At 61.9% G+C, this 27,827-nt stretch overlaps 1 protein-coding gene across 1 annotated transcript in view; it reads right to left on the bottom strand.

Annotated features, from left to right (window-relative positions):
- Positions 1 to 253: 253 nt before the first annotated feature.
- CSRP1 (cysteine and glycine rich protein 1) overlaps positions 254 to 27,827 on the bottom strand; it is a 30,207-nt gene continuing 2,633 nt past the window's right edge. Inside the window, exons 2-6 of the mRNA XM_068164668.1 lie at positions 14,731 to 14,843; positions 5,589 to 5,757; positions 4,365 to 4,491; positions 940 to 1,033; positions 254 to 676 (exon numbers count right to left, since the gene is read on the bottom strand). Coding sequence (XP_068020769.1) covers positions 600 to 676; positions 940 to 1,033; positions 4,365 to 4,491; positions 5,589 to 5,757; positions 14,731 to 14,842 — 579 coding nt within the window. The 5' untranslated portion in view covers position 14,843 and the 3' untranslated portion in view covers positions 254 to 599. The remainder of the gene's footprint in view (positions 677 to 939; positions 1,034 to 4,364; positions 4,492 to 5,588; positions 5,758 to 14,730; positions 14,844 to 27,827) is intronic.

Raw genomic sequence — 27,827 nt, 5'->3', positions numbered from 1 at the left:
GCCAGGCTCATGGCCAGCAGACATCTCCCCCAGTTAATGGCTGATGGGGAGGAAGAGAGAGGAAGTGGATCCTATAGTGGTGCAGAGCATTATGGTAGGAAAGACCTCATGTCCTGTGCCCACCCCCCTGGGCTGGACTTCTGGGCACAGGAAGTAAAGACAGCAGGGGGCACTCAGCCCAAAGTGCACCCCCCCAGCCCCCCCAGAGCAGCTCCCCCAGCCCCCCAGAGGAACACACTGCCTGGCCAGGCCCTGCTGGGTCACTGATGTTTATTGCTTGCTGGCTGGCAGCGTGTGGCGGGGCCGAGGCCGAGCCCCGGCGGCGGGCGGCGCGCGGCGCAACCGCTCGGGCGCGGGGAGCCTGGCTGCGGGTGGCTGTGAGCTGGCACCCCCTGGCACCCCCAGCAGCAGGGCTCGCTGGGGCTGGGGCTCCCACGGCTCCAGGGCGTGCTGGGGCAGGGAGGAAGGCACTGGAGCTGTGAAGCAGCAGGCGGCTGGCGCCGGCGGTGAGGATGCTCCCCGAGGGCGCAGGGAGGGTCGTGGGGCACAGGCTGGCACAGACAAGCCCAGAGGCAGAGCAGAGCCTGGCTCCAGCTGCCTCACTGCGAGTGGACCAGAGCCCCAGCGCCCTGCCCAAAGCCGAAGCCCTTGGGACCGAAGTTCTTGGCGTAGCAACCTGCAGAGGATGGGAAGGGAGAGATGGCAGAGAGAGGCTGGCAGCTGAGCTCCCCCCGAGGCAGGGCACTGCCAGGACAGGTCAGGGTTGCTCTGTTTGCTGGGCAAACAGAGGCCCCCCCAGGCACAGCAGGACACCCCCCAGCCCCACAGCCCTGGGGCCGCCCAGGGCCGCCGCGGGGCCATCGCCTCCCCAAACCTCAGTCCCCTTGCACAGCCTGCTGCCCCTCTCTGGAGCCCAGCAGGGCAGCAGCTGGCACTCACCTTTGCAGTAGATCTCTCCATCTTTGTCTGCCAGGGTGGTGGACTCCAGGCTTTTGCCACACTTGGCGCAGCGGAAGCAGGACTTGTGCCAGGCCTGTGGGACAGGAGCAGAGCCTGGTCAGACGACACCCAGGGACAGGGTGGCAAAGCTTTGGCTACCAGGCAGGGTCAGCTTCCTCTTTCTGACCCCAAGCAGGTGGCAAGAGGTCTGAAGGGGATGAAGGAGCGATCCTCCCAGCCCCGGGGGAGACAGAGAGGGCAGACTCCAGGAGTGGTCACTGCTGCTGTGCTGGGCTGGCTCCAGGCAGCTCCCACAACACCCCCTGCAGTCCCTTGTGCAGCACAGTGTAAGGAGCAACCACCCACAGGATCACAGAGCCAACCAGGCTGGAAGAGACCTCAGGGATCAGCAAGTCCAAGCTGTCCCCCAACACCTCCTGACTACTAAACCCTGGCTCCAAGGGCCACATCCAATCCCCTCTGGAACACCTCCAGGGATGGGGACTCCACCACCTCCCTGGGCAGCACATCCCAAGGGCCAACAACTCTCTCTGGGAAGAACTTTCTCCTCACCTCCAGCCTAAAACTCCCCTGGCACAGCTTGAGACTGTGTCCTCTTGTTCTGGTGCTGGCTGCCTGGGAGCAGAGCCCAACCCCCACCTGGCTCCAACCTCCCTGCAGGGAGTTGCAGAGAGCAAGAAGGTCTCCCCTGAGCCTCCTCTTCTGCAGGCTAAGCAACCCCAGCTCCCTCAGCCTCTCCTCCCAGGGCTGTGCCCCAGACCCCTCCCCAGCTCTGTTGCCCTTCTCTGGACACCTTCAAGTCTCTCAATCTCCTTCCTGACCTGAGGAGCCCAGAGCTGGACACAGGACTCCAGGTGTGGCCTAACCAGTGCAGAGTCCAGGGGCACAAGGACTTCCCTGCTCCTGCTGGCCACACTCTGCCTGCTGCAGGCCAGGATGCCCTTGGCCTTCTTGGCCCCCTGGGCACACTGCTGGCTCCTGTTCAGGCAGCTGTCAATCAGCACCCCCAGCTCCCTCTCTCTTTGGCAGCTCTCAGCCACTCTGCCCCCAGCCTGCAGCTCTGCAATGTCCTTCTTAACCTGAGGAGCCCAGAGCTGGTCACCGTTCTCATCCCCATCTTTGGAGTTCAGGCTCCAGCGGAGCTCTGCTGCTGTGCTGCGGTACCCTGGCAAGGGCAGCAGGGCTGGGAGGGACAGCTGCCCCCTGCACAGCCACAGCTCCAAGGAAGGCAGCAGACAGGCACCAAGAATGCAGGAATCAGCCAGAGTTTAAAAATAACAACCCCCCCCACAGCTCCTCCACTCCTCGGGGACAGATGAGCTCACAGCTTCCAGCAGACCCAGGGCAGCTCAGGGAGGAATTCAAACAAACACTGTGGAAAACAGGAAACCTTTTTTGGAAGAAAATGTGAAATTCAGGGGCTGGAGGAGGAGGAGGCAGCAGATGGGAGTCATCCAGCAAACTTTAGCCCATGAAATACATCCTCTGGAATCCTCTCTCTGGGTCTGCCTGAGTGGAGCTGCTCTGCCAGCTGCAGTCCCCTGTAAACACCGAGGCCAGGAGCTGCCAGGAGCTGCCAGGGAGCCCAGAGGATGATTTGAATGGGGAGGTTGGCTTCTGACCCTAGGCTGCCCCTCAGCCTGCCCATCACACAGCCCTGCACTGCCAGCTGGGGTATGGTGATGCTGGGAGGCCCTTGCTGGTGACTGGCTGCCTCCTTTCCTTGCTCCGGGCACACAGGACAAACACAGAGGCCCCAGGGAGGGCAGAGCAGAGCAGGGGTCAGGGAGTGACCCAGCAGGACCAGGGAGGCTTTCCCAGCACAGCCACTGTGTCCCCTGTGGCACAGAGCCTGCCCCAGCTGCCCTGGCGAGCTCTGCACATCCACCTGGCCTCAGGGAGAAGGTTGCTTCAGGGCAGGGACCTTGCCTGGGGTGACCGAGCAAAAGAAGTCCCCATGCCTCACAGAGAGCTTCCCAGAGCTGGGCTGGGATGGGAATGGAATGGAATGGAATGGAATGGAATGGAATGGAATAGAATAGAATAGAATAGAATAGAATAGAATAGAATAGAATAGAATAGAATAGAATAGAATAGAATAGAATAGAATAGAATAGAATGGAATGGAATGGAATGGAATGGAATGGAATAGAATAGACCAGACCAGGTTGGAAGAGACCTTCAAGACCATGGAGTCCAACCTATCATCCAGCACCACCTAATCAACTCACCCATGGCACCAAGCACCCTATCAAGTCTCCTCCTGAACACCTCCAGGGATGGGGACTCCACCACCTCCCCAGGCAGCACATCCCAATGGGCAATCACTCTCTCTGTGGAGAACTTCCTCCTCACCTCCAGCCTGAACCTCCCCTGGCACAGCCTGAGTCTGTGTCCTCTTGTTCTGGTGCTGGGTGCCTGGGAGAAGAGCCCAACCCTCACCTGGCTCCAACCTCCCTTCAGGGAGTTGCAGAGAGCAAGAAGGTCTCCCCTGAGCCTCCTCTTCTGCAGGCTAAGCAACCCCAGCTCCCTCAGCCTCTCCTCCCAGGGCTGTGCTCCAGACCCCTCCCCAGCTTTCTTGCCCTTCTCTGGACACCTTCCAGCAGCTCAACCTCCTTCCTGACCTGAGGAGCCCAGAGCTGGACACAGGACTCCAGGTGTGGCCTGAGCAGTGCTGAGCACAGGGCAGGATGAGCTCCCTGCTCCTGCTGGCCACACTCTTCCTGCTGCAGGCCAGGATGCCCTTGGCCCTGCTGGCTGCTGGGCACACTGCAGACTCATGTTCAGCCTACCACATGAGGCCACAGCTGAGGGCACAGCTCAGGTGATGAGCTTGGCACAGGAAGCACCAAGGCTGTAGCAGAGTGTCCTTTCCCTCTGACCCTGAGCAGACCCAGGCCTACCAGCAGAACAGCCCAGAAGAGATGCACTGAGCCCAGGTCCTCTCCTCCAAGCCCCTTGCCCTGGCCCTGGGCAGCACTGAGCAGTAAGATTCATTCCCTGCCCTGAACTGGGGCTGCAGCAGAGCCTGGAGGAGGCTCTCTGGACCTCACACTTCCTCAGCCAGTGGTGGCCATGGCCCTGCCCCTGCTCCCAGCACCGCTGGCAGCAGGGATGTCCTCTGTGGCCTCTGCTGAGCAGTGCTGGGAGGGTTCAGCACAAGAAGTGTTTCTCTCCCACCTGCAAGTCCTTCTGGAGCCTGGAGCACCTGCTTTGCAGAGAGGCCAAGAGGTGCTTTCGGTGCCAGGCTGCCAGCTGGGCACAGCCACCGGGCCCCAAGCCCAGCCGTGGCTGGAGGCGCTGGCAGTGAATCCTTCAGCAGCCAGTGGGTCAGGCCAAGACCTCCTCTGAAGGTCTCCCCCGTGGAAGGTGCATGCCCCAGCCAGCTCCATCCCCCTCCTTACCTTCCCAGCTCCAATCACCTTCTCAGCTGCATACACTGCCTGGCCACAGCGAGGGCACCCGTCGGCACCCCCCACCTTCTGCGCCATCCTGGAGGCGTTGGGGTTGGTGGGGCGGTGGGGCTGGCCCCTGTGGGTGGGAGGCAGCTCATGAGCAGGGGGGCACAGGCAAGATGCAGGGGGGCAGAGCGGTGGGCTCCCAAATCCCAAGCCAGCTTTGAGGGGCCCAGAGCTTTAGGCACAAGGTGCTGAGCCCCAAGGGGGAACTGCAGCCTCACCGCTGGGCGTCAGGAGGGGCTGGGCAGGGTGCCCAGGCAGCAGGGACAGAGTGTCATAGAATCATCAGGGTTGGAAGGGACCACAAGGATCAGCCAGCCCCAACCCCCCTGCCATGGGCAGGGACACCCCACACTAGATCAGCCTGGCCACAGCCTCAGCCAGCCTGGCCTTAAACACCTCCAGGGACAGGGCCCCAACCACCTCCCTGCACAACCCAGTCCAGGCCTTCACCACTCTCATGGGGAAGAACTTCCTCCTCCCCTCCAGCCTCAATCTCCCCACCTCCAGCTTCATTCCATTCCCCCTAGTCCTAGCACTGCCTGAGATCCTGAGCAGTCCCTCCCCAGCCTTCCTGCAGCCCCCTGCAGATCCTGGAAGGCCACAATGAGGTCACCTCAGAGCCTTCTCTTCTCCAGCCTGAACAGCCCCAACTCCTTCAGTCTGTCCTCACAGCAGAGCAGCTCCAGCCCTCTGCTCATCCTCCTGGCCCTGCTCTGGACACCTTCCAGCACCTCCACATCCCTCTTGCCATAGGGGCTGCAGAACTGGAGGCAGGACTCCAGGTGGGGTCTCCCCAGAGCTGAGCAGAGGGGGAGAATCACCTCCCTTGCCCTGCTGGCCACACTTCTGCTGCAGCCCAGGCTCTGCTTGGCTTTCTGGGCTGCAAGTGCAGACTGAGAGCTCCTGGTGAGCTTCTCCTCCCCCAGCACCCCCAAGGCTCTCTCCTCAGGGCTGCTTTCCAGCCTGGATTTGTGCCTGGGGTTGTCCCACCCAGCCCCAGCCCACCCTGCACACAGGGCTGAGAGGGTTTCCCCCCCAGGAGCAGGACAGCCCAGGGCCCCCTCCAGATCAGATACTGCTGGCAGCAGAGCAGGGTCTGCCCAGCCAGGGGGGGCAAGCAGGGAGGTGTGGGGGAGCCCCAGCTCTGCAGAGCATTCTCAGACTCACTCTTCATATTTGATGCCCAGGGACTCTCCCTTGTCAGTGCTCAGGGTCCCTGCTCCCATGCCGTAGCCATAGCCCTTGGGGCCATACTTCTTGCCGTAGCAGGACTTGCAGTAGATCTCCTCCCCGTGCACAGCCACCGTGGTGCTGTCCAAGTTCTTCTTGCAGACCACTGGAAGAGAGGGGAGAGCTGTGCCGGGAGCCTGCTCGGCAGGGCTCGCCGCGGGGCTGGGGAGAGCCAGGAGCAAGTCCTCACACGGCAGGGCAGAGCTCAGCTTTCAAGGAGCAGGAAACCCTCGCCATGATCCTGCCCCAGCAGGGCATGCAAAGCAGCCCCAGATAAGGATCACAGCAGAGCTTTTGTCTGGCTGCAAAAGGAAGCAGCCACCCAGCTACAAGGCAGATAGGAAGAAGCAGCTCCCTTAACCCTCTGGGTGCTGGTGCCCTGCAGGTCTGCTTAAACCAGGGGCTGAGGCTTCCTGCAGCCACTGCAGAAGGCTGAAGGTCCCTGAGCCATGGCAGCCACAGCTCTGCCACGCTCCAAGGCCATGGCAAGCACCCAGCAGCAGGCACTGGGGGGGCAGGTGGGAAGGGAAACATCTCCTGCCACCTAAGGAGGAGCTGGCAGGGTCCTCTCCTTGGGCTCCTCCAGGGCTGGGGAGAGGTTTGGCGCATCTGCTGCTGGGCACAGTTGCTTCTCCAGACCCTGAGACCACAACAGAAGAGCTCACACCAACGTGTCACCCCTGGGCCAGGCCACGAGGAGGGTGAGCAGCACCAACCCAGCTGGGTGTTGGAGCCTTGGGGGTCAATATGGGATGTAAGATGGGTCAGGAGGTGGCAGCCAGGCTCAGGGTCCCAGCTGAGCCCATCCAGAACCTGAGCTTGATGCAGGGCTGGGGCCACACAGACTGTCCTCCTGATCCATGGAACTGCCTGGCTGGCAAAGCCCTTCAGATCATCAAGCTAACACCTCCTGGACCCCAGGGCTAGCCCCTGTCCCTAAGCTCCTTGAAATCCCTCCAGGGTCTCTGACTCCACCACTTCCCTGGGCAAATTCCTACTTTTCCTGACTCCTGTCCCAGCTCTGATCTCAGCCTCCACACCAGCTTCCAGAGCCTGGAACACACCACCCAGCAAGCCAGAGTGGGAGGTGAGCAGCAGCACAGGAGCTGCCAGGCACCTCCAGTGTTTGCCTGCCCCATGCAGGCTCCAGGTGCCTGGGGCAGAGGCCACAGGCTGGCAGCCAGCCCTGAGACACATCCTGTTAGAGCTGGGACCCAGCCTTCCCTCTGACATGCCTTACATGTCGAGGCTTCCAGCAGCCCCTTGCTCCCTGCAGCAGCAGCAGCAGGAAGCTCTCCTGGCCCTCAGCAGCATGGCAGGAATGCAAACAGAGCAGAGCTCTGCTGGGAGCTGCTCAAAGCCCAGCAGGGAAGGCAGGGGGGAGAGGAACCTTCCCCAGCCCCGTTACTAAATATGGTCCTGCTGCTTCTCCAGGGCCATGCAGAGCTCATTGTGCTGCTGCTGGGAGAAGGAGCTGGGCAGGGAACATCTGCTGCCATCTAAGGAGGGCCTGGCAGGGCCCTCTCCTGGCTGTGGGCTCCCTCACCCCACCACGGCAGGAGCTGGGGATGGAGCAGCTCTGATGAAGAGGTCTGGGAGCCGCCACAGCAGGGAGCTGGGGTTGGGGTTGTCTCTGCACGACCCTGGAGCACCCCAGGAGCAATGCTGAGCTCAGGCAGCCCCTCCAGGAGGGCAGTTTGGGCACTTTTCTGGGCACAGCTGCAGAGCTTTGTCCAAGGGCTGTGAGAGAACGACCCCAGAGGCATCTGTCATCATAGTATCACAGAATCAGTCAGGGTTGGAAGGGACCACAAGGATCAGCCAGCCCCAACCCCCCTGCCATGGGCAGGGACACCCCACACTACATCAGCCTGGCCACAGCCTCAGCCAGCCTGGCCTTAAACACCTCCAGGGACAGGGCCCCAACCACCTCCCTGCACAACCCATTCCAGGGCTTCACCACTCTCATGGGGAAGAACTTCCTCCTCCCCTCCAGCCTCAATCTCCCCACCTCCAGCTTCATTCCATTCCCCCTAGTCCTAGCACTGCCTGAGATCCTGAGCAGTCCCTCCCCAGCCTTCCTGCAGCCCCCTGCAGATCCTGGAAGGCCACAATGAGGTCACCTCAGAGCCTTCTCTTCTCCAGCCTGAACAGCCCCAACTCCTTCAGTCTGTCCTCACAGCAGAGCAGCTCCAGCCCTCTGCTCATCCTCCTGGCCCTGCTCTGGACACCTTCCAGCACCTCCACATCCCTCTTGCCATAGGGGCTGCAGAGCTGGAGGCAGGACTCCAGGTGGGGTCTCCCCAGAGCTGAGCAGAGGGGGAGAATCACCTCCCTTGCCCTGCTGGCCACACTTCTGCTGCTGCAGCCCAGGCTCTGCTTGGCTTTCTGGGCTGCAAGTGCAGACTGAGAGCTCCTGGTGAGCTTCTCCTCCCCCAGCACCCCCAAGGCTCTCTCCTCAGGGCTGCTTTCCAGCCTGGATTTGTGCCTGGGATTGCCTCCACCCAGCTGCAGGACCCTGCCCTTGGTCTTGTTGCACCTCCTGAGGTTGGCTTGTGCCCAGCTCTGCAGCCTGCCCAGGTCCCTCTGGATGGATCCCTTCCCTCCAGCCTGCCCAGGTCCCTCTGGATGGATCCCTTCCCTCCAGCCTGCCCAGGTCCCTCTGGATGGATCCCTTCCCTCCAGCCTGTCCAGGTCCCTCTGGATGGATCCCTTCCCTCCAGCTGTCTGCTGCACCACACAGCTTGGTGCCAGCAGCAAACCTGCTGAGGCTGCACTCAGTGCCACTGTCCCTGGCACCCACAGAGATGTTGAGCAAGCCTGGGCCCAGGACTGATCCCTGAGGGACTCTGCTTGTCCCTGGCCTCCCCTGGGCCATGGAGCCATTGACAGCCACTCTCTGGGTGCAGCCATCAAGCCAGTTCCTTATCCATCTAGTGGTCCACCCATCAAACCAGTGTGTCACCAGTTTGGAGACCAGGCCCCTTCTGCCTGCACTTAGAGCTCTAACCTAAACTTTCCCTCAATCCCTTCTGGCCACAGAGGCTTTGAGAGGCAGCAGAAACAAATTCCTTTCTGATCTGCTTCCTAGAAATCAGCTCCCAGGGTTGTGCATTGCAGGAATGCCAGCAGGCAGCACTCAGCCACTCCAGGACCCTCCAAGAACGACTCAGAGGAGAGCTGCTGCTGCTGCTGCTGCTGCTCCAGAGGCCACAGGGCCTCATTCCAGCACATTTCTGCCCTCTGCCATTGAGTCAGCTGGAGCCATGCCATGGAGGCAATCACCAAGTGCCTCCCTGAGCCCAGCTCCAAGCTGCTGTGGGAGGTTTGGCTCCTGGCTGAGTTTTGCTGATGTGTTTTCTTTTTTGGCACACCAGGTCAAAGTACTTTGGGTTGTTTTTATCTCCCTTAAAGAGAATGGTTTCAAGTTCCCTGATGAGGCCCAGGAGCAGCCCTGGGGAGCAGGCTGGGAGCAATGGGGCTGGCTGCAGCTCAGCAGCACCCACAGCCTGGGGCAGGGGGCAGCACTGGGGGGAGGCATGCAGGCCTGGGCTGGCAGCGCACAGCCAGGATGGGGCAGCACTGCTGGGGCACAGGAGGAGTGTGGCAAAGTGCATCTGAAAGCACAGGGACTGCAGCCCTGGCTGGAGGCCACTCTGGACCTCTGGTGACTTGCCTCCATGAGCAGGCATGGCTGCCCTCCTCCCTCCCTCCAGCTGAGTGTTCCCCCAGCTGCCTTTTGCCTGATTCCCTGGCTCCTGGAGGCCTGCCTGGTGCTGGCTGCCAGCAGAAACATCCCCCCAGGGACCCAGCTGTGTGCACAGGGCAGATGCAAGGCACTGAGACCTTAGTGCCCACACTGAGGCCCTCCCACGGCACTTGGCATGGACTAAGAATCACAGAGTCACAGAGCTGCCAGGGCTGGAAGGGAGCTCAAGGCTCAGCCAGCTCCAAGCCCCTGCTATGGGCAGGGACACCTCACACCACAGCAGCTTGCTCACAGCCACCTCCAGCCTGGCTGCAAACACCTCCAGGCAGGAGGCTTCCACCACCTCCCTGGGCAGCCTGTGCCAGGCTCTCACCACCCTCCTGGCCAACAACTTCTTCCTCACAGCCAATCTCAATCTCTCCACTTCTGGTCCTGCTCCATCCCCCCCAGCCCTGTCCCTCCCTCACACCCTCCAAAATCCCTCCCCAGCTTTCTGGAGCCCCCTTAAGATGCTGGAAGGCCACAAGGAGGTCTCCTGGGAGCCGTCCCTGGGACACCTCACACCACAGCAGGTTGCTCTGGACTCACTCCAGCAGCTCTGAGTCCTCCTCCTGCTTTGGACAGCAGAGGTGGAGGCAGGATTGGAGGTGAGGTCTCAGCAGAGCAGAGCCAAGGGGCAGAATCTCCTCTCCTGCCCTGCTGCCCACACTGCTCAGGCTGCAGCCAGCACACAGCTGAGGGCACTGCTGGCTCCTGGGGACCTTCTCAGCACTCTGTACCCCCAAGTCTCTTCCTCCAGGGCTGCTCTCAAGCCATAGAATCACAGAGTCACAGAGCTGTCAGGGCAGGAAGGGAGCTCAAGGCTCAGCCAGCTCCAAGCCCCTGCCATGCCCAGGGACACCTCACACCACAGCAGGTTGCTCACAGCCACCTCCAGCCTGGCTGCAAACACCTCCAGGCAGGAGGCTTCCACCACCTCCCTGGGCAGCCTGGGCCAGGCTCTCACCACCCTCCTGGCCAACAACTTCTTCCTCACAGCCAATCTCCAGCTCCCCACTTCTAGTTCTGCTCCATCCCTCCCAGTCCTGTCCCTCCCTGACAGCCTCCAAAGTCCCTCCCCAGCTTTCCTGCAGCCCCCTGCAGCTCCTGGCAGGCCACAGGGAGGTCTCCTGGGAGCCTTCTCCTCTCCAGCCTGCAGGGACCTTTGAGATCATTGAGTCCAGACACTGACCCAGCACTGCCAGGGCACCACTCAGCCTTGGCCCTCAGCACCACTCAGCCTTGGCCCTCAGCACCACTCAGCCTTGGCCCTCAGCACCACTCAGCCTTGGCCCCCAGCACCACTCAACCTTGGCCCTCAGCATCACTCAGCCTTGGCCCCCAGCACCACTCAGCCTTGGCCCTCAGCATCACTCAGCCTTGGCCCCCAGCACCACTCAGCCTTGGCCCTCAGCACCACTCAGCCTTGGCCCCCAGCACCACTCAGCCTTGGCCCTCAGCACCACTCAGCCTTGGCCCCCAGCACCACTCAACCTTGGCCCTCAGCACCACTCAGCCTTGGCCCCCAGCACCACTCAGCCTTGGCCCCAGCACCACTCAACCTTGGCCCCCAGCACCACTCAGCCTTGGCCCTCAGCACCACTCAGCCTTGGCCCCCAGCACCACTCAACCTTGGCCCCCAGCACCACTCAACCTTGGCTCCCAGCACCACTCAGCCTTGGCCCTCAGCACACTCAGCCTTGGCCCTCAGCACCACTCAACCTTGGCCCCCAGCACCACTCAGCCTTGGCCCCAGCACCACTCATCCTTGGCCCTCAGCACCACTCAACCTTGGCTCCCAGCACCACTCAACCTTGGCCCCCAGCACCACTCAGCCTTGGCCCCCAGCACCACTCCAGCTTGGCCCCCAGCACCACTCCAGCTTGGCCCCCAGCACCACTCAGCCTTGGCCCCCAGCACCACTCAACCTTGGCCCTCAGCACCACTAAACCTTGGCCCCCAGCACCACTCAACCTTGGCCCCCAGCACCACTCAGCCTTGGCCCCCAGCACCACTCAACCTTGGCCCTCAGCACCACTCAACCTTGGCCCCCAGCACCACTCAGCCTTGGCCCCCAGCACCACTCAACCTTGGCCCCCAGCACCACTCATCCTTGGCCCTCAGCACCACTCAACCTTGGCTCCCAGCACCACTCCAGCTTGGCCCCCAGCACCACTCAGCCTTGGCCCCCAGCACCACTCAGCCTTGGCCCTCAGCACCACTCAACCTTGGCCCTCAGCACCACTCAACCTTGGCCCTCAGCACCACTCAGCCTTGGCCCCCAGCACCACTCCAGCTTGGCCCCCAGCACCACTCCAGCTTGGCCCCCAGCACCACTCCAGCTTGGCCCCCAGCACCACTCAGCCTTGGCCCCCAGCACCACTCAACCTTGGCCCTCAGCACCACTAAACCTTGGCCCCCAGCACCACTCAACCTTGGCCCCCAGCACCACTCAACCTTGGCCCTCAGCACCACTCAGCCTTGGCCCCCAGCACCACTCCAGCTTGGCCCCCAGCACCACTCCAGCTTGGCCCCCAGCACCACTCAGCCTTGGCCCCCAGCACCACTCAACCTTGGCCCTCAGCACCACTAAACCTTGGCCCCCAGCACCACTCAACCTTGGCCCCCAGCACCACTCAACCTTGGCCCTCAGCACCACTAAACCTTGGCCCTCAGCACCACTCAACCTTGGCCCCCAGCACCACTAAACCTTGGCCCCCAGCACCACTAAACCTTGGCCCTCAGCACCACTCAACCTTGGCCCTCAGCACCACTAAACCTTGGCTCCCAGCACCACTCAGCCTTGGCTCCCAGCACCACTCCACCTTGGCTCCCAGCACCACTCAACCTTGGCTCCCAGCACCACTCAACCTTGGCCCTCAGCACCACTCAACCTTGGCTCCCAGCACCACTCAGCCTTGGCCCTCAGCACCACTCAGCCTTGGCCCTCAGCACCACTCAACCTTGGCCCTCAGCACCACTCCACCTTGGCCCTCAGCACCACTCAACCTTGGCCCTCAGCACCACTAAACCTTGGCCCCCAGCACCACTCAACCTTGGCCCCCAGCACCACATCTCCCCAGCTTTCCAGTCCCCCAGGAATGAGGACTCCACCACTGCCCTGGGCAGCCTGGTCCAGGCCTTGACAAACCTCTTGGAGCAGAAACTGTTCCTCCTGTCCAACCTAAAGCTCCTCTGGTGCAGCTTGAGGCCATTTCCTCTCATCCTGTTGTTTGATCCTCTCAGGAGGAGCCCAACCCCCACCTGGCTGCAGCCTCTGGTGGCAGAGAGCCCAAAGGTCTCCCCTCAGCCTCCTCTTCTCCAGACTAAACATCCCCAGTGCCTTCAGCTGTCTCATGAGCGAGATGAGGGGAACATTCCCACCCTCCTTATCTGAGGCTGCAGAAGGAACACAGCTTCCTGATGCAGAGAGCAGCCAGGGGGTGGTCACAACCTGCCAGCCTCCTACACACCCAGGGAAAGCCTCTCCACACCCTTCCCTCCTCAGTCCTCTCCAGCCTTTGGACACCCCCAAGTGCCATGGCCACAGCTTGCTGCAACCCCTCCAGCCATGGGGACTCCACCACCTCCCTGGGCAGCCTCTGCCAGGCCCTGACCACTCCTCCAGCCAAGACATTTGGCCTCCTCTCCAACCTCAGCCTCCCCTGGCACAATTTCAGGCCAGTTCCTCTTGCCCTGTCTGTAGTTACCTGGGGGCAGAGTCCAACCCCAGCCTCACTCCAACCTCCTTCAACATCCTGACCATCTGGAGACAGTTTAGAGGGCTCAGTCCAACCCTTCCTGGGGGCTCAGTCCAACCTTCCTGGGGGCTCAGTCCAACCCTTCCTGGGGGCTCAGTCCAGCCCTTCAAGGGGGCTCAGTCCAACCTTCCTGGGGGCTCAGTCCAACTTTCCTGGGGGCTCAGTCCAACCCTTCCTGGGGGCTCAGTCCAACCTTCCTGGGGCTCAGTCCAACCCTTCCTGGGGGCTCAGTCCAGCCCTTCCTGGGGCTCAGTCCAACCCTTCCTGGGGGCTCAGTCCAACCTTCCTGGGGGCTCAGTCCAACCTTCCTGGGGGCTCAGTTTAGCCCTTCCTGGGGCTCAGTTTAGCCCTTCCTGGGGGCTCAGTCCAACCTTCCTGGGGGCTCAGTTTAGCCCTTCCTGGGGCTCAGTTTAGCCCTTCCTGGGGGCTCAGTCCAACCTTCCTGGGGGCTCAGTCCAACCTTCCTGGGGCTCAGTCCAACCTTCCTGGGGGCTCAGTCCAGGCATTCCTGGGGGCTCAGTTTAGCCCTTCCTGGGGGCTCAGTCCAACCTTCCTGGGGGCTCAGTCCAACCCTTCCTGGGGGCTCAGTCCAACCTTCCTGGGGCTCAGTCCAACCTTTCTGGGGGCTCAGTCCAACCTATCCTGGGGGCTCAGTCCAACCTTCCTGGGGGCTCAGTTTAGCCCTTCCTGGGGGCTCAGTCCAACCCTTCCTGGGGGCTCAGTCCAACCCTTCCTGGGGGCTCAGTCCAGGCATTCCTGGGGGCTCAGTCCAACCTTCCTGGGGGCTCAGTCCAACCCTTCCTGGGGGCTCAGTCCAACCCTTCCTGGGGGCTCAGTCCAACCCTTCCTGGGGGCTCAGTCCAACCTTCCTGGGGCTCAGTCCAACCCTTCCTGGGGGCTCAGTTCATTCCTTTCTGGGGGTCAGTCCAACCCTTCCTGGAGGCTCAGTCCAACCTTCCTGGGGGCTCAGTTCATCCCTTTCTGGGGGCTCAGTCTAGGCATTCCTGGGGGCTCAGTCCAACCTTCCTGGGGCTCAGTCCAACCTTCCTGGGGGCTCAGTCCAACCCTTCCTGGGGGCTCAGTTCATCCCTTCCTGGGGGCTCAGTCCAACCTTCCTGGGGCTCAGTCCAACCCTTCCTGGGGGCTCAGTCCAACCCTTCCTGGGGGCTCAGTCCAACCTTCCTGGGGCTCAGTCCAACCCTTCCTGGGGGCTCAGTCCAACCCTTCCTGGGGGCTCAGTCCAACCTTCCTGGGGCTCAGTCCAACCCTTCCTGGGGGCTCAGTCCAACCCTTCCTGGGGGCTCAGTCCAGCCCTCCCTGGCTGGAGGCTCAGACTTTGTGTGCTGCTGGCTGAGGTCAGCCCTGACAGCTCAGATGGCCCTGGGAGGACACATTTCCATCAGCAGAGCTCACTTCCAAGCCTGGAGGAGAGCAGGAGGCTGCACACCGCTCCCCCAGCCGGGCTGCTGGGGGGGACCCAGCCCTGGGTGTTCCCAGGGCGCAGGGAGGGGACAGGGGTGGGCTGGGGGAGGGTCGGGAAGCAGGGGGGAGGGCTGGGGGTGGTACTCACTGCACAAGAAGCAGGACTTGTGGAAGCTGCTGCCCTCACACTGCACCTCCTCAGCGAAGTACACAGCCTTCTGGCACACCCCACACTTCTTTCCTCCTCCCCAGTTGGGCATCCTGCAGAGAAAGCAGAAAGAGGCTCAGGGCAGGAGGCAGGCAGGGGGCAGAGGCAGCTGCAGAGGGCACCCAGCAGCACTGCTCCAGCAGCTGTGCTCCAGCAGCAGTGCTCCAGCAGCTGTGCTCCAGCAGCTGTGCTCCAGCAGCAGGGCTCCAGCAGCTGTGCTCCAGCAGCAGTGCTCCAGCAGCAGTGCTCCAGCAGCTGTGCTCCAGCAGCAGTGCTCCAGCAGCAGTGCTCCAGCAGCTGTGCTCCAGCAGCAGTGCTCCAGCAGCTGTGCTCCAGCAGCTGTGCTCCAGCAGCAGTGCTCCAGCAGCTGTGCTCCAGCAGCAGTGCTCCAGCAGCTGTGCTCCAGCAGCAGTGCTCCAGCAGCAGGGCTCCAGCAGCTGTGCTCCAGCAGCAGGGCTCCAGCAGCAGGGCTCCAGCAGCTGTGCTCCAGCAGCAGGGCTCCAGCAGCACTGCTCCAGCAGCAGGGCTCCAGCAGCAGGGCTCCAGCAGCAGGGCTCCAGCAGCTGTGCTCCAGCAGCAGGGCTCCAGCAGCACTGCTCCAGCAGCAGGGCTCCAGCAGCAGGGCTCCAGCAGCAGGGCTCCAGCAGCTCTCCCACATCTGCACAAGTGCAGAGCACAGATGTTTGCTGTCTGAGCAGACTCACAGGGCTGGGGAGCAGCAGAACTCAGGATGCCCAAGGGATCCCTCCTTGCATCACAGAACCCCAGAGAGGTTTGGGTGGAAAGGAACCTTCAGAGCTCCTCCAGCCCAACCCCCTGCAGCCCCCAGGGACAGCCCCAACCCCAGCAGGCTGCTCCCAGCCCCACACAACCTGCCCTGCCCTGGTGCCAGCCATGGGGCAGCCCCCAGCTCTCTGGGCAGCCTGGCACAGGCTCTCCCCACCCTCAGCACCAAACATTTCTCCTTCTCTCCACTCTCAAGCTGCCTCTTTAAGCTCCAAACCATCATCCTTTGTCCTGGCACACCAGGCCCTGCTCAGAAGTCTCTCCCCAGCTTTATTCTAGGTCACCTTTAAGCACTGCAAGGCCACCAGAAGGTCTCCCTGGTGGTGCCAGCCCTGGGGCAGCTCCCAGCTCTCTGGGCAGCCTGGCACAGGCTCTCCCCACCCTCAGCACCAAACATTTCTCCTTCTCTCCACTCTCAAGCTGCCTCTTTCAGCTTCAATCCATCATGCCTTTGTAGAAGGGGAGAGGCTGGGAAGCCAACCAGTGCTGAGGCCAAATCCAAGGCAAAGTCACATCCTGCTGTTTGGGTTCCCCACTGGGCTGCCACTGAAGGGGCAGATCACAGGATCACAGAATGGGTTGGGTTGGAAGGGACCCCAAAGCTCATCCAGTTCTGTGTCTAGTGGCTGCAGTGACCACAGGTGGTCTGGGAGGTGCTGGTGCAGGGAGGGGTTGGAAGTGGCCATCCTGGGGCAGCTCCAGCAGTGGATTGTTCTCCATCCCTTCCCCTGGCAGCAGGCAGCTCCCAGCTGCAAGGGCAGCAGCTCCTCAGCTGAGGCCTGCTGGATTTGGTGGGTGCCCAGGCACAGGAGGGCAGATGTCCAGCACTGTAGAGGTCACCCTCAGGGGCAAACGTTTCTCCCTTAGATCTGGTCTGTATCTGGTGGCTGCAGTGACCACAGGTGGTCTGGGAGGTGCTGGTGCAGGGAGGGGTTGGAAGTGGCCATCCTGGGGCCAAACATGTGTCAAACATTTCTCCTGCTCTCCACTCTCAATCTGCCTCTTTTGGTTTAAACCATCTCCCTTGGCCTGTCACCTCCTTAGCACTGCTGCTCCTGCCAGGCAGGAAGGCAGAAACCTCCCTGCTCTGGGAGCCATGGAACCTCCAAGCTCTTTCCTGTGCCAGGAAAAGGAGGAAGCAGGACAATGAGGGGAGAGGAGCTCCCAGGGGTGCCCACAGCACTGCACCTCCCGAGGCCACAGCCCTGGGCTTACCCCTCGAGGGCACAGCCCAGCCAGGGTGGCTGATGGGCGATGGGGTGGGGAGCAGTGTAGTGCCCTGGAAATCCATCAGGAGTTAGTTTGGGACCTGCTGAGCCACTTGGACACTCACAAGTCCATGGGACCGGATGGGATCCATCCTAGGGTGCTGAGAGAGCTGGCAGATGTGCTAGCTAGGCCACTCTCCATCATTTTCCTCCAGTCCTGGCTCACAGGTGAGGTCCCAGGTGACTTTAAACTGGCCAAGGTGGTCCCCATGCACAAGAAGGGTCGGATGGAGGAGCCTGGAAGCTCCAGGCCTGGCAGCCTGAGCTCAGTGCCAGGGAAAGTGATGGAGCAGATTATCCTGGGGGCAATAACTGCACCTGAAGGATGGCCAAGGGCTCAGGTCCAGCCAGCATGGAGTTAGGAGGGGCAGATCCTGCCCCTCCAAACTGATCTCCTTCTATGATCAGGTGGATGTGGGGCAGGCTGTGGATGTGGTCTGCCTGGACTGCAGCAAGGCCTTGGCCACCATCCCCCACAGCAAACTGCTGGCTAAGCTGTCAGCCCGTGGATTGGACCACAACACTCTGTGCTGGGTTAGGAACTGGCTGGAGGCTGAGCCCAGAGAGTGGTGGTGAATGGTGCCACAGCCAGCTGGCAGCCAGGCACCAGTGCTGTGCCCCAGGGAGCAGTGCTGGGCCCTGTGCTCTTTAACATCTTCATTGATGATCTGGATGAAGGGGTAGAGTCAGTCAGCAGCAAGTTTGCAGATGACACAAAGTTAAGGGCAGATGTTGGTCAGTTAGAGGGTAGGAAGGCTCTGCAGAGGGACCTCGACCGACTGCACAGCTGGGCAGAGGCCAACAGGATGGCATTCAACAAGTCCCAGTGCCAGGGGCTGCACTTTGGCTACAGCAACCCCATGCAGAGCTATAGGCTGGGGTCAGAGTGGCTGAGAGCTGCCAAACAGAGAGGGAGCTGGGGGTGCTGATTGACAGCTGCCTGAACAGGAGCCAGCAGTGTGCCCAGGTGGCCAGGAGGGCCAATAGCATCCTGGCCTGCATTAGGAATAGTGTGGCCAGCAGGAGCAGGGAAGTCCTTGTGCCCCTGGACTCTGCTTTGGTTAGGCCACACCTTGAGTCCTGTGTCCAGTTCTGGGCCCCTCAGGTCAGGAAGGAGATTGAGAGACTTGAAGGTGTCCAGAGAAGGGCAACAAAGCTGGGGAGGGGTCTGGGGCACAGCCCTGGGAGGAGAGGCTGAGGGAGCTGGGGTTGCTTAGCCTGCAGAAGAGGAGGCTCAGGGGAGACCTCATTGCCCTCTACAACTCCCTGCAGGGAGGTTGTAGCCAGGTGGGGGTTGGGCTCTTCTCCCAGGCAGCCAGCACCAGAACAAGAGGCCACAGTCTCAAGCTGTGCCAGGGGAGGTTCAGACTCGAGGCGAGGAGGAAGTTCTTCACCGAGCGAGTCATTCGCCATTGGGTTGTGCTGCCCAGGGAGGTGGTTGAGTCATCGACCCTGGAGGCGTTCAAGAGGAGATTGGACGTGGCACTTGGTGCCATGGTCTGGTCATGGGGGCTGTGTTGATAGGTTGGACTCGATGATCCTCGAGGTCCTTTCCAACCTAAGTGATACTGTGTGGTACTGTGATACTGTGATGCCTGGGACTGGGGAGGGCACAGCTTGTTCCCTCAGCTGCAACAGCTCCAGCTCCTCCTCCCCAAACCCCTCTTCCCTTGCTGCCACCACAGGACAGGGCTACAGTCAGAGCTGCCCCGAGGGCAGGAGCTGAGCCCTGGTGCCCACAGCCAGCAGCTCTGGCTCCGTGTCCCCCAAAGCATCTTTGGCTTCTGCCCTGCCTGGCCAACCACCCACAGGTTGCCTCTGGGCATCTCCTTCTCCTGCAGGACACTCACAGGGGCTGGGACACAGCACCTGAGCTGCCACACAGCTCCCTGCCAGGATACAAATGCTTCCATTGCCCTCTGTCCTACAATCACAGAATCAATCAGGTTGGGAGAGACCTCAGAGCTCAGCAAGTCCAAGCTGTCACCCACCACCTCCTGACTGCTAAACCATGGCTCCAAGTGCCACATCCAAGCCCCTCTGGAACACCTCCAGAAGGTATCTGCTGAGCCCTGATCCAGAGGCTCCTTGATCTGAGCCCCAAAATACTGTGAGCAGCAGAGCTCCAGCCCAGAGGAGCTTTGCTGCTCTTGCAGACCAGGCCAACATAAACCTCAAGGCATTCAAGCAACCAAGTGCTGCAAGGAGAATCTGAGGGGGACAGCCTGGCCCAGCATGGCCAAGGAGGACCTAACAGCAGCCTGGGGTGGACACAAAGACAACAAAACACTTGGTGGTGGTGCCCAGTGGCACAGGAAAGGCCAAAGGGCACAAGCTGCAGCCTGAGAAACCCCCACAGGCCTCTGTCCCTCAGTGCTGCTGCAGGTCCCCAGCCATGGGGACAAGCAGCTGCTGTCACCTCCCTGCTGCAGGCACAGCCAGGAGCTTCCTCAACAGTTAAGCAGCAGGGCAGGGCCCCCAAAGCAAGCAGCATTTGCACACCACCCAGCACAGGCAGGATGCCACCACCCGTGGCTGAAGGGAGAGGAGCTGGGGCTGCTGTGCTGCACAGCCCTGGGGCACAGCCCCTGCAGCAGCTCTGGGTCACCTCAGGCAGCTGAAGCCTCACCTCTGGCTCTTCAATCACCCTCCCAAGGGCTGGGGCAGCTGCCCTGCTCTGCCTGGAAGGTGCCTGGGCAGAAGGCCTAAGCACAACAGGACTGGGGGCTGCAGAGATGTCAGATGGAGAGATGAGGGAGGACAAAGTGCTGCAAACCCTCTGCTCACAAGGCAGAGGGGAGACCTCTGTACCTTCCAGTGCACAGCCAAGGGCAAGGTCCTGCAGTTGGGTTGGCTCAGTCCAAAGCACAAATCCAGGCTGGGGGTGAAGGGCTGGGGAGCAGAAGGCCTTGGGGGTGCTGGGGGTGCAGAGCTGGCACTGAGCACTCCCTGGCCTGGGCTGAGCCCCAGCAGGGTGGGCAGCAGGGGCAGGGAGGGGATTCTGCCCTCTGCTCTGCTCTGCTCAGACCTCCCCTGCAGGGCTGGGGCAGCTCTGGAGCCCTCAGCACAGACAGGGAGCTGGGGGAGCAGGGCCAGAGGAGGCCACAGCAGTGCTGGCAGGGCTAGAAGCCCTCTGCTGGGAGCCCAGGCTGAGAGGGTTGGGGTTGTGCAGCCTGGAGAGGAGAAGGCTCCAGGGAGAGCTCCTGGTGGCCTTGCAGTGCTGCAAGGGCTGATGAGAGCTGGGGCCAGACTCCTTATCAGGGATGCAGGGATAGGATGAGAGCAATGGTTTGAAACAGCAAAAGGGGAGATTTAGTTCAGACATTAAGAGGAAGCTCTTCCCCAGGAGGGCAGGGAGACACTGGCACAGGCTGCCCAGGCTGCCTCCTCCCTGGAGGTGCCCAAGGCCAGGCTGGAGGAGCCCCTGGGCAGCCTGTGCTGGGGGGAAGTGTCCCTGCCCGTGGCTGGGGGTTGGAGCTGGCTGAGCTTTGAGCTCCCTTCCGACCCAGCCCAGGCTAAGCTCTCTGTGGAAAGCCAAACCCCTCCCAGAGCTGTGGCTTTGTCAGGCAATAAAAAGGGGAAATTGATCTCATCCTGGGGCTAACAGCAGGCAGGGCTGGCAGGCTGTGGGGCTGGCAGGGTGTGGGGCTGGCAGGCTGTGGGGCTGGCAGGCAGGCTGTGGGGCTGGCAGGCTGTGGGGCAGGCAGGCTGTGGGGCAGGCAGGGCACAGCTCATGGCCAGCATGCTGCCAGGGCTGCCTGGGGACGCTGGCCCAGCTCTAAGCTCAGCTTTAGCTCCTGGGTGTGCAGGGGGTCTGAGTGGGGCAGAAGCAGCCGTGGGGGGTGCCAGGAGCAGGGCTGCCAGGAGCAGAGGCTGCAGAGGCTGCAGAGGCTGCAGGGACCCCGGAGCTGTGTGTGCAGGGGGTCTGAGTGGGGCAGAAGCAGCCGTGGGGGGGTGCCAGGAGCAGGGCTGCCAGGAGCAGGGCTGCCAGGAGCAGGGCTGCAAGGAGCAGGGGCTGCAGGGGCTGCAGAGGCTGCAGGGACCCCGGAGCTGTGTGTGAGCTGTGGCCACAGCAGCCAGGAAGCCTCTTTGCGGCAGCCCCTGCCCGCTGGGCTGCCCGGCGCTGCCCAGCCCCTGCCGCATCCCTCCCTGCCGGATCTCTCCCTTCCAGTCCGACCCTTCCAGTCCCAGCCTTGCGTTGCCTTAAAAGGACACAAAGAGCTTCTCCGTTTTCCCCCCGCGCAAGGAGGAGGGCCGGACCTGCTGCGGGAGTTTCCTGGGAGGGCAAAAAGCATCCAGCAGCCTCCCCCCGGCAGCCCAGGCAGCAGCCGTGCCCACCCCAGCGCTGCACAGCAGCCCACTGCTCCCCTCTGCCCCCTGCCCACCGGTGCCAGCCCCCAGGGCAGCACTAACACCACACTGGCTGCAACTCCCCTGGGTCCCCCAGCCCTCTCCAAACACAGCAGCAGGCAGCCCCCATCTCTGGGACCCCCCAGCCCCCATCTCTGGGGCCCCTCAGCCCCCATCTCTGGGACCCCCCAGCCCCCATCTCTGGGGCCCCTCAGCCCCCATCTCTGGGACCCCCCCCAGCCCCCATCTCTGGGGCCCCTCAGCCCCCATCTCTGGGACCCCCCCAGCCCCCTTTGCTGGGCAGCATCACCAGAGCTGCCCCAGAACTCTGCCACCACTCCCTGCCCCATGGCATCTGCAGGCCAGCTCAGGGTCAAGCTGCCTGGCAAGGTCTGGAGCCAGCTGCTCCCCTTGGCCCCCACATTTTGCCTCCCTCTCCAGCAGCAGTGCAGGGAGAGGCTGTGTCAGTCCCAGGCAGCAGGGTTCCTCTGCTCCAAGCATGGCACTGGGGGCAGCTTCCTCTGAGGTGCCTGCAAGTCTGCTGGGGAGGAAAAGTCCTCCTGGGGAAGCTGACCGGACCAGCAGGAGAGGAAATGGCCTCCAGCAGCACCACTGCTGTCATGCCCAGCCCTGGAACAGGCTGCCCAGGGCACTGCTGCAGCCCCCACCCCTGGAGGGGCTCCAAGGCTGGGGAGCTGTGGGGCTGAGGTTCAGGGGTGACCTGGCAGGGCTGGGTCAGGGGCTGGACTCCATGACCTGCAAGGTCCTTCCAAGCCAACCAATTCCATGATGCTGCTTGCCTGGGGGAGGAGTTCCAGCTGCTGAATAAACCTTTTGTTTAGAATAAACCAAACCAGGTTGGAAGAGACCTTCAAGATCATGGTGTCCAACCCATCAACCAATCCAGCACCACCTAATCAACTCACCCATGGCACCAAGCACCCTATCAAGTCTCCTCCTGAACACCTCCAGGGATGGGGACTCCACCACCTCCCCAGGCAGCACATCCCAATGGGCAATCACTCTCTCTGTGCAGAACTTCCTCCTCACCTCCAGCCTGAGCCTCCCCTGGCACAGCCTGAGACTGTGTCCTCTTGTTCTGGTGCTGGCTGCCTGGGAGAAGAGCCCAACCCCCACCTGGCTCCAACCTCCCTGCAGGGAGTTGCAGAGAGCAAGAAGGTCTCCCCTGAGCCTCCTCTTCTGCAGGCTAAGCAACCCCAGCTCCCTCAGCCTCTCCTCCCAGGGCTGTGCCCCAGACCCCTCCCGAGCTTTGTTGCCCTTCTCTGGACACCTTCCAGCAGCTCAACCTCCTTCCTGACCTGAGGAGCCCAGAGCTGGACACAGGACTCAAGGTGTGGCCTCAGCAGTGCTGAGCACAGGGCAGGATGAGCTCCCTGCTCCTGCTGGCCACACTCTTCCTGCTGCAGGCCAGGATGCCCTTGGCCCTGCTGGCTGCCTGGGCACACTGCAGGCTCCTGTTCAGCCTACCATCCACCAGCACCCCCAGGTCCCTCTCTGCCTGGCTGCTCTCAGCCACTCTGCCCCCAGCCTGTGGCACTGCCTGGGGTTGCTGTGGCCAATGTGCAGCCCCTGGCACTTGGATGTGTTCAGTCTCCTGCCCTTGGCCTCTGCCCATCTGCCCAGCCTGGCCAGGTCCCTCTGCAGAGCCTCTCTGCCCTCCAGCAGATCAACTCTTGCCCCCAGCTTGCTGTCAGCTGCACATTTGCTGCTGACTGACTCCATCCCCTCCTCCAGATCATCAATGAAGATGTTAAAGAGCACAGGGCCCAGCTCTGCTCCCTGGGGCACAGCACTGGTGCCTGGCTGCCAGCTGGCTGTGGCACCATTCACCACCACTCTCTGGGCTCAGCCTCCAGCCAGTTCCTCACCCAGCTCAGAGAGCTGCTGTCCCAGCCAGGGGCTGGCAGCTTGGCCAGGGGTTGGCTGTGGGGGATGGGCTGGCACCATCCTGCTCATGGAGCCTGGGGGCATCCTGCCCATGGAGCCTGGCACCACCCTGCTCATGGAGCCTGGTACCACCCTGCCCATGGAGCCTGGCACCACCCTGCCCATGGAGCCTGGGGGCATCCTGCCCATGGAGCCTGGGGGCACCCTGCCATGGAGCCTGGGAGCTGCAGCAGCCAGCTCCAAAGTGAAACCCTCAGAGCAGCCATGGAGCCAGAGCCTCCTCCTGGTGCCCTCTCTGTGACTCCTGGCAGACATGGCAGAGGTCCCAACCCCTGCAGTGCTTCTCTCAGAGCAGGCTGCAGCAGGCAGCTGAGCTGGGTCTGGCCCAGTGCAACACTCTGCCCACAGCTTCACTTCCCCACAGCACTGCTGGCAGAGTGAGCAACAGGAGGTCACTGTCCTGTGGCCAAAGACCTCAAGGAGCTCAGGCCAGAAGGCATCCAAGGCTGCCAAACCAGGAGATGATTTCCTCCCTGGGGCAGCAGTAGGAGGAAACTCTTCACATCGAGGGTGGTGAGGCACAGAAAGAGGTTCCCCAAAGGAGCTGTGGAGGAGAGAAGGCTCCAGGGAGACCTCAGAGCAGCCTTGCAGGACCTGAAGGGCTCCAGGAGAGCTGGGGAGGGACTTGGGCCAAGGGCTGGGAGGGACAGGAGGAGGAACAATGGCTTTGAGCTGGGAGAGGAGAGACTGAGAGTGGAGAGGAGGAAGAGATTGCTGAGGGTGAGGCTGGGGAGAGCCTGGCACAGGCTGCCCAGGGAGGCTGTGGCTGTGCCCTGCCTGGAGGTGTTCAGGACCAGGCTGGATGAGGCCTGGAGCAGCCTGGGCTGGGGGGAGGTGTCCCTGGGCATGGCAGGGGGCTGGAGCTGGCTGAGCCCTGAGCTCCCTTCCCACCCTGTGATTCTGTGATCCTGTGTGCCAGGCATGGCTCAGCCCTGCAGCTGCTCCATCATCCACCACTGCTCCACCATCTGCTCTGGAAGAGGTCTCAAAGCTCAAGACTCCAAGCTGCTCTCAGCAGCTGGCACAGGGGAGCAGAGCCCCAGCAGCCTCCTGGAGGTTGGCTCTGCTGTCAGTGGCTCTGCAGCAGCTCAGGGGCAGATGCCCAGCACAGCCCAGGTGGGCTCACAGCACTAAGCTCCACTGGACAGCCAGGCATAACCCAGCATGGAAGCAGCATGTCCTGGGCCTTTGGGATGCTGTCCAAACCATGGCTGTGAGGGGAAGCAGCAGGCAGATGGAGCCAAGGCCTCCAGGGGCAGGAACACAGGGCCTCCAACCCTCAGGGTGGGCTGGAATCACAGACTCCTTCAGGCTGGTCAACATCCAAGAGCTCTCCAAGTCCAACCTTCCACCCAGCACCTCCAGGACATCAGACATGTGCCAGTGCCACCACTCAGCTACTGAGCACCTCCAGGGACAGTGACTCCACCACTTCCCTGTGCCAGTCCCTCAGCACCTGCAGGAACATCCAACCTGAGCCTCCCCTGGTGCAACCTGAAGCCTTTCCTGCAGGAACATCCAGCCTGAGCCTCCCCTGGTGCAACCTGAAGCCTTTCCTGCAGGAACATCCAACCTGAGCCTCCCCTGGTGCAACCTGAGGCCTTTCCTGCAGGAACATCCAACCTGAGCCTCCCCTGGTGCAACCTGAAGCCTTTCCTGCAGGAACATCCAGCCTGAGCCTCCCCTGGTGCAACCTGAGGCCTTTCCCTCTTGTCCTGGCATTGGTGATCTGGGAAAAGAGCCTGGCACAGCCTCAGCCCCAGCTCCTTTCAGGCAGCTCTACAGAGCACTGAGGTCTGCTCTTGGCTTCCTCTTCTTCAGGCTAAACAACCCCAGCTCAGTCCCAGCCCCCTCAGCCTCTCCTCATCAGAGCTGCTCTCCAAACCCATCAGCAGCTTTGCTGCCCTTCTCTCTACCCTCTCCAGCACCTCAGGGTAGGAAGATCACTGTGCTGCTGCCAGCAGCAGCCAAGCTGACAGCTGCCCCACTGCCTGCCCCAGGGCAGCTGGGTTTGAAGCCACCACCAGCTGCCACCACCGTGTGAACACAGCTCCACTGCCACAGGAGCTCCCAGAGCAGCTCAGGCTCTGCCCCTCCACCTTCCCCTGAACTTCACCTGCAACCCCCAGGATGCCAGCTCAACCACCTGAGCTCCTGGAACAGCTGGAAAGCTTTTCCCATGTACCTGCCCAGATGTTCTGCTAGAATCAGAGAGGCACAGAATTGTCTTGGTTGGCAAAGGCCTCTGGGATCCCCCAGGTCAACCCCAACCCCCCCATGGCCACCAAACCCTGGCCCCAGCTGCCATGGCCACAGCTTGCTGCAACCCCTCCAGCCATGGGGACTCCACCACCTCCCTGGGCAGCCTCTGCCAGGCCCTGACCACTCCTCCAGCAAAGACATTTGGCCTCCTCTCCAACCTCAGCCTCCCCTGCCACAATTTCAGGCCAGTTCCTCTCCTTCTGTCCCCTGAGCCTGGGGAGCAGAGCCCAACCCCCCCTGGCTGCAGCCTCCTCACAGGGAGCTGCAGAGAGCAATGAGGTCTCCCTCAGCCTCCTCTGCTCCAGGCTCAACCCCCCCAGCTCCCTCAGCTGCTCCTCACAGGACTTCTGCTCTAGACCCTTCACCACCTTTGCTGCCCTTCTGTGGGCAGTAATTAGTCCTGTGTCCAGTTCTGGGCTCCTCAGGTCAGGAAAGAGGTTGAGCTGCTGGAAGGTGTCCAGAGAAGGGCAACAAAGCTGGGGAGGGTTCTGGGGCACAGCCCTGGGAGGAGAGGCTGAGGGAGCTGGGGTTGCTTAGCCTGCAGAAGAGGAGGCTCAGGGGAGACCTTCTTGCTCTCTGCAACTCCCTGCAGGGAGGTTGGAGCCAGGTGGGGGTTGGGCTCTTCTCCCAGGCAGCCAGCACCAGAACAAGAGGCCACAGTCTCAGGCTGTGCCAGGGGAGGTTCAGGCTGGAGGTGAGGAGAAAGTTCTTCCCAGACAGAGAGATTGGCCCTGGGGATGTGCTGCCCAGGGAGGTGGTGGAGTCCCCATCCCTGGAGGTGTTCAAGAGGGGCTTGGATGTGGCCCTTGGAGCCATGGTTCAGTTGTCAGGAGGTGTTGGGTGCTAGGTAGCTGCTTGGACTTGCTGATCTCTGAGGTCTTTCCCAGCCTGGTTGGCTCTGTGACTCTGTGATTAATTGCAGAGCAATCACTCTGTGCTGGGAGCACAGCTCTGGGGAGCAGAAGCCTCCTGGTGTTTCTGGGGGGGTTTCTCCTAGTGAGGGTTAACACAAGAGGGTGGCAGGGAAGCACCATCAGTGCTGCACAAGTGGCTCCTTCCTGACCATGCTCCCAGCAGCCCAGGCAGGTGGCCTGGCAAAAGGCTGAGTCAAAGGGAAGGAAACCATAGGAGGAAGCCCTGGGGGCTGATCACCACCTCCCAGCTCCCAGAGCAGCTGCTGCAGCAGTCCAACAAGGCAGAAGCTGAAGGAGGCTCCTGAGCAGAGGAGGAACCAGCTCCTGGGACACACAGACCAGCAGGGGGGAAAGCAGCAGGACAGAGCTGCTGGGGGGCAGCAGCAGGAACTGCAGCTGGGCCCCCGGGGGCCTCTGCCCCACACCAGCAGCAGCTGTCACAGCACCTGGGCACAAGGGAAAGAACCCTACAGGAGGCACATCAGGACTGTGCCCCCCAGCCTCCTGCCACTAGCAGCTGGGTGTCAGCAGGCTCTGGGCTGCCAGCAGTGCAAAGGAGGACAAATGGAGAGCGTCTGTGGCAGGGTGATGCCAAACTGCTGAGCAAGAGCAGAGGGCCCTGAGGCTGGCAAGCACTGGGACATGGCAAAGCACTTGGCAGCACGTGGAGAGATGAAAGAAGTGCCCCAGGAGATGCAGCTGCATCAGCTCAGACATCTGAGGGCTTGGCCATGAAAGGGGAGGAGAAAGTTAGGAGGGTCTGAGGTCCAGAGTGCTCCTCACCCACAGCTCATCCACTCTACAGCTCCCAAAGCAGCCTGGCCAGGCCTTACTCCTGCTGCCACCCCTCTGGCAGCCTTGGGGTTTGCTGTGCCAGGGCAGGGGCCAGCCTGAGGCCAGCACCACACTGAGCCCCCTGCCACATGGCCACGGGCAAGCTCTGTGGGCAAGCTGTGACATGCTGTGGGCCAACACACCGCTGCCTGCTGGCCATGAGGTCTGTGGTGCCAGGTTGGACTTGATGATCTTTGAGGTCTCTTCCAACCTCAGTGATACTGAATACTGAATACTGAATACTGAATACTGCTGCCCCAGGCTGTGGGCACAGCTTGGAGAGTTCTCCACCACAGCTGAGCTGCTCAGAGGAAATCCCAACTGCATCCACAACCAAAGCCAAGAGGAATGCTACTCCCTCCCTCCCTCAGGAATCAACACCCACACCCTGGCCAGGCTCACTCCAGCTTCTCAAAGCCCTTATTTCCCCTCCCCTCATCACATCCTCATCACCCTGCACTGCCTCCCAGGAGCAGGGAGCTGCAGCTCCAGGAGCAGCCCAGGTGAGCAGGGAGCTGCAGCTCCAGGAGCAGCCCAGGTGAGCAGGGAGCTGCAGCTCCCAGGAGCAGCCCAGGTGAGCAGGGAGCTGCAGCTCCAGGGGCAGCCCAGGTGAGCAGGGAGCTGCAGCTCCAGGAGCAGCCCAGGTGAGCAGGGA

The sequence above is a fragment of the Melanerpes formicivorus genome, unplaced genomic scaffold (assembly GCF_026170545.1).
Source record: "Melanerpes formicivorus ecotype bairdi unplaced genomic scaffold, bMelFor1.0.p_v2 SCAF_82, whole genome shotgun sequence".
NCBI classification, from domain to species: Eukaryota; Metazoa; Chordata; class Aves; order Piciformes; family Picidae; genus Melanerpes; species Melanerpes formicivorus.
This window is presented reverse-complemented; position numbering and strand designations above follow the sequence as displayed.